At 38.8% G+C, this 8,647-nt stretch overlaps 1 protein-coding gene across 1 annotated transcript in view; it reads left to right on the plus strand.

The window, feature by feature from the left end:
- NUBPL (nucleotide binding protein-like) overlaps positions 1 to 8,647 on the plus strand; it is a gene marked incomplete at its 5' end in the record, with an annotated part of 68,732 nt that overhangs the window by 45,877 nt on the left and 14,208 nt on the right. Inside the window, one exon of the mRNA XM_010132347.1 lies at positions 3,468 to 3,553. Within this exon, the coding sequence (XP_010130649.1) occupies positions 3,468 to 3,553 (86 nt within the window). The remainder of the gene's footprint in view (positions 1 to 3,467; positions 3,554 to 8,647) is intronic.

The following is an 8,647-nucleotide window of genomic DNA, read 5'->3' on the forward strand; positions in this document are numbered from 1 at the left end:
CCTTAATCACCTGTCTGGGTGAGATGCACGTAGCCTGGTCCTGAAGTCGTCTTTGAAGATACTGGAGGGAAAAAAGAGTATGTTAGAGCGATCTTTTTCATCTCAGGGTAGACCTTCTAAACTGCTGCTTATCAGCTGCCTTTTAGACCTGCCTGGTTTTTGCTTTGGCACAAATTGACTATAGCTGAGCCTTAGAGATTCCGCCTTGTGCCTCGTAACCCAGATCATCTAATGCAAACCTTAATGATGCAGTGAATCTAGGTGATATTTTCTGTACGCAGAAATGTTAGGCTGCTTCAGCACTCCTCGTTTCCTGAACACCAGAAGGGTGAGCACCCGTGTGCTGTGCGAGCACACCTTTCTTGTACTGAAGATTAAGGACCTGGGGTTAAAAAAGAAAGGCAAACATCAGTGTTACAGACTACTGTTAATTCTCCGTAGTTCGTGTCGTCATGCATGCTAAGGATTAAAAATATAGTTAGCGTAGTTTTTACAAATGCAACATGCATCGGCTTTTTGTCAAGTGAAATACAATGAAGTCACAAAAATAAATGAAATGCATAAGTAGATGTCAGTTAAACCTAAATGTGCACAACTTAGATATCCTTAGTATGCTCAAGGCACAGACATTATTCTTCTGCACACAACTGCAAACATAGAATTTTAGTATGTTTTAATGTGCAATGTGATAGCATTGTAGTTTCTGGAAGTTCTCTGTTCAGTTTGTTAGCCTTAGTTTTCCTCATCCAGAGACTTGTGTGCCCATTGCCTGTATTGCTTCAAGAGATGTGCAGTGTGTATAAATTCAGTCTTATTTCATTGTTTTATTGATCAAAATAACTCTTTACCGTTTGATATTCCTGTTAACCACGTAGACCAAGATAGCAAAGAAAGTGCGAGCTGTGTTCTTTCTTGCTCATCATTTGAATCACTTTCTGAATTAAACATATGCAAACTTATTCAGGGCGGGGAGCACTGTGAAAAGTCTCATTTCCCATATTTGCTTGCTAGTGAAGGAACTATTGCTGCTAGTAATTTGAATTCTTGAACTTCAGGTTGGGTTTGCTGGACTGGCAGTTGTACCAAAGAAAGAGAAAAGATACCTATTTTAAAGGGTATAGGTATAAGTTAGTACAAGCTGGCTCTGAATAAATTTTGTCTGTAATCCAGCTCAGAGTGAATAGAAAAATAGGAGAGACTTATCTATTAGATGTTCAGCAGCAGCTTCTTGAGCGTGCTGGCTTTCATTCTGACAAAGAAGCCCTGCAAGTTGTCCACGAGTATAATTTTAACTTGTGGTTTAGAAGCCAGAGTTTTTTGTACAGGGAGTTGGTGTTTGCAGCAGCCTAAACTCTGCAGTGATGCCATTGGGTCTTTTTGGCATTTTAGCTTTTTCCCTTCAGGTGAGAATTTGTTAGTCAAAAATACCTCTTGGATAAGCTGCTAGTGGTTCTAGTGGGTGTTTTCATTGTGCATAGTCTTTGTCCTTCGTGCTACGTCAATTGTTATATTCTTAATAATGGACCAGAAAATGTAGACTTCAGTTTTTGTTGACTGCATATTAGCTTCTACCTGAAGACCCAGGGAATGTTGAGCCAGCATCTTCAGGGACGAGTGTGAAACTACTAACATGAGTGTATATACGTAAGAGACAAATCTCCAATTTTCTTTGAAAAGAAAGCAGTAATAAGCATTCTGTCCAAGTATTGAAAGATCTTTGTTTTACAAATATGCAGAAAACTCAGGACACTGAGTCTGAATCACTCCTTGTGGACTGTGGTTTTAGGGAGGAGTGCATTTATTTCATGGGGTTAGCCCTAGCCTTCAACGTCGACTGCAACATGTAACCCTATGCCTAGTGAAACCAGGAGCTGAGATGACTTGGGTGTAACTGCAATGTTTCCACTCTGTCCTCTGTGGTGCTATTGGAAACAGGTTGACTTGGGAAAAAAGGGCAAGTTCTTCAGATGCCAGAGTTTTAGTGAACAGTATGGAATTTGCGTTTGCTTAGTGCATTACATATGCTGTTCAGTTTTTGGACTTGTGTATAATATTATGTAAGGCAGAGATTGGCAGCTCTTCAAGGACAAGGTGCCAGATCATATTTTTCTTTCACAGATTGGGGGTTAGGAATGCTGGTTGAAGACATTCAATCACGCTGTCAGGTGGCATTTGGAAAAGGCTGGCTATGAGGTGCGCGAGGACGGTGCGGGACTGGTGTGAGGGGCAGGGCTCCACATCCCAGCACTGCCAGAGCCGGGGATGCTCTCAGGACCAAAGCTCCCAGTGCTCCAGCCCACACCAGTGATACCAGCGTTCTGTGCCTCTAGATGTCTACACACCTCTTTCTTTGCCATGTGCCCATATCAGGGGCTGGGAACTGCAGCCCCAGTAGCAAACTGTCCCACGCATCTAAAATTACCTCTTGTAATTGCTCTTAGCTTGAAATTTGGCATAAAGTTCTTGTGTGAGGTTGGCTTAATGTGGCTCTGCAGATACTCAGGAGACTGGACAGGCACTGTGAAAGCAGAGCTGATCAGTCGGCCGCTAATGTCCTCTTTTTCACTGCATTATTCTAAAATAGGGACAAGCATGAGCAGATTCTTGATGCGAGTTTCAAGGAAATAGTATTTGAAGCCCCATAGCATATGCAAGAAGATGCTTTTTGTGAAGTGATGTGGAATATTATAATATCTGTATTGGTTTTGCAGACTTTATTAATCAAGAAGTAATTAATGCAGGATAGTATAGGATAGTAACCTGTAGGCTTACTTCAGATTCTGACCTTTGACAAAGAGCTCTTGCTGGTTTATCTGCTTAATAACTCTTGGGAGTACTAATTATCAGGTAACCTGGAGCCATGTCTGAACAGTGAGCAATTATTGTACTGTTTTCAAACGCAGTGTGAGTTCGCATGAGTTGGCCTCTTACTTTGTGGTACCATTCACACAAACGCACCAGGGTTGTGTCTAGCGTAACCTGTTTCAAGACTGTGCTGTTAACGCTTGTGTCAGCCAGTGCAGCAGGTTTAGAAGGCAACAGGCTGATGATAGGCAGCAGCCGTTTGATTGTGGGACAAAGCTTGTTGTTAAATCAAGCAGCTTTCAAATGTAATGATGGCATGTAGATATTCCCAGAGTACCACCTCTGCAGCCGGTCAACATGCAAATCAAGTTGTCTGCTATCCATGGTCATACGACAGCTAGATCAGTTTTCTCATTTGCGCTGTATAAATGGCTTCTACATAGAAAATCTTGTTATGAAAATATCTAAATTATTTCTATCGCTCTGTATCATATCTCAGTGATTTTTGGCATTATGTAATGAAAACTAGCATAATTTTCTTCTTAAAAATAAAGCGTATAAATGTGTGACTACTTTGAATTTAGTAGCATGTACTAAATAATAAAAATATTTAACAGTATCATTAATAATACACATTTTAAGAGTATTTCCTGTTTTCCCAGGAGCTGTGATCGTGTCCACTCCACAAGATGTGGCTTTATTGGATGCACGCAAAGGAGCAGAAATGTTTAGAAAAGTCCATGTACCTGTAAGTCTCTACATTAAAAATACCAGTAGATTGTTTTTCCAAAATGTAAAAAAACCTCCATATACTGCAATCGGTCAACAAACCATTCAGGAATTGCTTGAATTTCATAAATTCTTGTTCAAAAAAAAAAAAAAAAAAGGATTAGAATCCATCCAGAGCTTGCTTTAACAGAAGGCAAAGGATTTTCTCAGGCCGAGGTCATAATAGTACTTGATTTCTTTTAAATCAGTTTGTTTAATCGCCTGGAATGGATCAGACTGCTAAACAGAGCACCTTACAAAGTAACATGTGCTTTCCAGTTATGTCTTACTATATCTTCATTGTGTGTCTGCTTCAGCACTGTCTGTGTTGGAGCTTAAAATCTCAAATTTCTCGAAAAGCCATAAATTGATACATTAAAAGGAGGAAATTCAAATTTTTGAGGAGATATGTGTGTATCTAATTGTTACTTTGCTATTTGAAGGGCTCCGTGACTGTGATGGCAAGAAGAAAGCTGTCTGTATTACTTTGCTTTTCATGAGGTTTATAGCTTATATGGTAGCTTGCTTGTTTGGGAAATACAAAATTTAAAAATATCCACAATATTCACATGGATTGGGGAAAAATATTAAACAGGGTGACATCTTTTGAGTCAGTATTTTCTGTGTATGCTACAAGTTGCTAAGTAACTGAATGTTGTACTCTGGAGTATATTCATGAAGAGATTCATTTTTCATTTGGAATGTGCAGATGATGAGAAAATACAAACTTAAATGTTTCCTTTTCTTAAACAGTAAAGAGAAAAAGACTTTTACTGTACTTTTAAGAAGATGTTTTCTTGCTTACCTGCATGAAGGTTACTTATACTCTTTATTAACAAAGGAAATTTCTTTCATAGCTAGTGCTTTGTTAATTTAAAAAATTCAGTAGAAACCTTGAAGTGATTGCTTTCCTTTTTGTTTTAATTTACAGAATATCTTAACAAAAGAAATACACTGATAAATTCCTCCATTATTGTTAACCAATCCTTAAACATATTTGCACAAAAATGAAGGCACAGTAGCATTTATCATTTGCTACTAGAAGAAAACCAAATATATATATATAGCAGAAGAATAACATATGGAGTGTTTCCTTTTGATCTTATGTTTGGGTTTGCTAAAATTGTGCAAAATTATTTTCTTCAAGTAAAATTGTGTTCAAATGAGTACTTCGCTGAATTTTTCCTTTTGATTTAACAAGAAATTACCACGATTTCTTTCTGTTTTGTTCGATGTTGTTTGAACATCACCTTTCCCTCACTCCTAGTAACTAATAGTCATTAGTTACCGAGGACTCAGATGACGTCTGTAGTGTCACCACAGTAAAGTCACGATTGTTAACATTGTTTGTTTGTCCTTTACTTCCTTAAAATTAGAGTAGAATGACTGAAGGAAGTGATGAAAAGCTGGCAACGAGAATCAGCATTAGAACCAGGATTACAGTGCAAAAGTCTTATTTTCAGTTGTAGGACGTAGTCCTTAGCAGAGGAGTGCCTTCCCTTGTGCAGTGGAGCACACCTGGTGAGGAAGGAGTTTGCAAAGTGATGCTGACTCCTATCACAACAAATTTCAAAATTCTGCCTCCAACCATAAATACAGGCTGGATGATGAGTGGATTGAGAGCAGCCCTGAGGAGACGAGCCAAGGACCTGTTTGAGCAGGTCCAGAGGAGAGCCATGAAGACAATCAGAGTGCTGAAGCACCTCTGCTATTAAAACAGGCTGACAGGGTTGGGGGTTGTTCAGCCTGGAGAAGTGAAGGCTCTGGGGAGACCTGAAGCACCTTCCAGTACCTAAAGCGGACCTACAAGAAAGCTGGAGAGGGACTTTTTACAAGGGTGTGTAATGATAGGACAAGGGCTGATGGCTTTAAACTGAAAGAGGAGAGATTTTGATTAGCGATAAGGAAGAAGTTTTTAACTGTGCGTGTGGTGAGGTGCTGGAACAGGTCGCCCAGAGACGTGGATGCTACCTGCCTGGCAGCGTTCAAGGCCAGGCCGGATGGGGCTTTGAGCCACCTTGTCTAGTGGAAGGTGTCCCTGCCCATGGCAGGGAAGTTGGAACTAGGTGATCTTTGAGGTCTCTTGCAGCCCACTTCGATGATTCTGTGTGAGTTTCGCCAATGTTTTCATACATCCCGAGGCTTGCTCTGGCCAGATGACCAAAAAAAAAAAAAAAATCTAATAACTTCGAGTATTTAGGAAAAAATTGTCCATTTTCACTTGTTGAAATGCAGTTCAGTTCCGTCTGGTTAATCTTATCAATCATATCCCTGCAAGAAGGTTTCCTTGAATTGGGAAGTTATGTTGTGGATTTCACAGGTTTCAAAGAAATGCTTATGTAAACTCAGCTATGTATTTCCTGCTAAGATGTACTAAAATTGTTTATTTGGCTACGTACTTACTGGTATTTCTGCAGTGTCCAGAGTACCCAGCCAAAATTATGGCTTCATATTGGGAGAGGACATTAGAGCCAAATACACCTGGTTATAGGAGGAAAGGTAGGAGGACAGAACTACTATTGTGCACGTTTACTTGAAGCACTAAAACGTCACGCGACCAACTGGTGGTTGTGTAGCGCGTTGATGGCAGTGGAATGGTCAGTCCGCATCAGGTTGGAGTTGGACCTCAGCGCCATCCATCCTGAAGTACCATGAACGATTTAAGTGGTCTGCTCAGGAATTGTCTCCTTCTGCAAAGACAGAGGGCTTTCATTTTCTCTCTGTATTTTCTTTAACTTAGAAGGTAGTATATGTGGATTTTGGCATGATTAATTGTGTAACCTAAAGGTTAATTGAGCATAAGAAATACGTAAACAAAAGCAGCACGTGTGCAGGCAATTCAAACTGAAAGGTTTCTGCATTTCCCGTTATTTCTTCATAGGTGTCTTATCACCATTTAAAGTAATGATTTGACTAAATGAAATTCAGTTCCATGTGTTTTAGGTTCGCTCCTGTATTGTGGTGCATCTCGTCATACTAGTTTTCATGTCATTACTGAGCCAAGTTTGCCGAGAAATGTACAGGGAAAGGAGCTCGCCAAGGACTAGAGTAGGATTTGCACATACTTATGGGATAGTTTGTGTAGACAGTAGCAGCTGCTTTGAAGCTATTCCAAATCTATTATTTGAGCAGGGAAATGAGTTATTACTGCCTTCATTAGCAAGACCTATTACTTTGTATGTAGATTTAAAAGCTCTGAAGATCACAGTGAACTCCCTTCCTTCTGTAAATATCTCTGCAGAAATATGCATGGCAAAAATGCAGTGTGGTACTAAAGTTGTGTATGTTTGCAGAGATTCTATGTTAAACTGGGTGTTTATAATTTACAACTTAAAAGAAAATCTTCATATTCCAGAAAAATAATTTATGTATTAATAAATATGCACTGTTGGCTGGCAGGTAGGTGCCACACTGAAAAAATAAAAGTGATGCCGAAATGTCATTTGATTTTAGTAAGATTTGTTGACGTGAAAACAAAAAAGGACAGTGAATTAAGACCTCTAAAACTGATGTAGCAGTGGGGATATAGCTGTTATCTCAGCATTTGCATTGACTGTGGCAGAAGGGCTTCTTAGTTATTAGGTTATCAAAGAAGTAACAAAACAGCTGTCAGAGTCCTTAACTGTTCACAAAACAATAGTAGACGACATGAACTTTTTCTTTGCTTGTGAATTCGCTGAATCATAAGTGTTGTATGTCTGCTTTCAGGAGAACAGAAAGTTCAAACCCCAGGGTATTGGAAGATGAATTAATTCATTTAAAGTATAAATGTCAAGTTCTCCTTTTTTTTTTTTTCTGTGCTGCAGAAAATGGCTTCCCTGTATCCTATTTAAAATACTGTTTTTTCTTTTGTCAAATAATACTCCTTCCAGTGTTCTCCAGTTTACCAACACTGAGAATTTAATGATGTTAATTTAAGGCAAGCAGGATGAATGCCTGCTCAGAGGTCATCAGTAGAAGTCTGTGTTGTAGAGAGCCCTTTTAGCCATGCCTGCACCTTGTATCCTTGGACATGCGGTATTTTGTGTCTTAGTTTAAGAACTGGATGAAAAGATTACTGGTAACAACATGTCAGTAAATAGAAACTTGTTCCTGGTGCTCCTCTGGCAGTCCCCACGAGAGAGTAGAAAATGGGAAAAGTTTGTGGTGTTAAATTGAAAGTAGATATATCTTTTTTTGTTATGGTTACTGGTTCTTAAAAGGTACCTTGCTTTAAATGCTCTGCAAGTTTTACATAAGTAAAGGAAGACTTTTTAGAAAATAGTGTGAAACACATCATGATGGTAGAGAAAAGCCATGGCAATCTTTTGATCGTTTTTAGCTTATATCTGAGGAAATTTCTATTAAGGTGTTGTAAATAATAGGTTTGGTTTTTTTTAATTTCAGTTTACATGTCAGAAGTTTTATATCCACTCTTAATTAAATAACTTAATATTCACTGGTTGCATTGAAGGCTGATACATCTTTACAGATATGCTTTGTCAGCATAGTGGGTACGTTGCTTCTCTAACACCCAGGCCAGCGTGTTCAAGCACAAAGCAGGGACATTTAAAAGTACAAAAACGTTGCGAAGTAATTAACAGCTCTTTGTACTTGAAAATACATATTCATGTTTTTAAAACCTGGCTATAGTGTGTGACATGCACAAATCTTAAAATGAAATATGGTGACATGGAGCCTCTTAAAGCAGGGTTTTTGTTGATTAGCAGGTGGGTAGAAGCTTTCACCCTGTAGTGTTTGAATGCTGTTTTCATCACTTCAGAGAAATTCTGCTCTGCCTCCATGAACAATTCTGTTTACTAGATCAATGCTATCATTAGCATTATTCTACATTGTGAAAGATGATTTTGTGTGTGTGTGTGCATGATTTAGCAAATTTTCATTTGACATGTTTTGCAAGGATGGTGTTGAACACCTGGCATCAACAGAAAGGTGCCTAATATGTGCGTGTTAGATTGTTATACTGTGGGTTTTGCCACTTAGTTTCACGTAATTATTTCTTTTGTTTGATCTTTAAAATGTGTTTCTGCTCTTCAGAAGAACAGCAAGTCTGATTCTTTTTGAAAACATTTCC

This window comes from Buceros rhinoceros, unplaced genomic scaffold (assembly GCF_000710305.1).
Source record: "Buceros rhinoceros silvestris isolate BGI_N320 unplaced genomic scaffold, ASM71030v1 scaffold2213, whole genome shotgun sequence".
Classification (NCBI taxonomy): Eukaryota; Metazoa; Chordata; class Aves; order Bucerotiformes; family Bucerotidae; genus Buceros; species Buceros rhinoceros.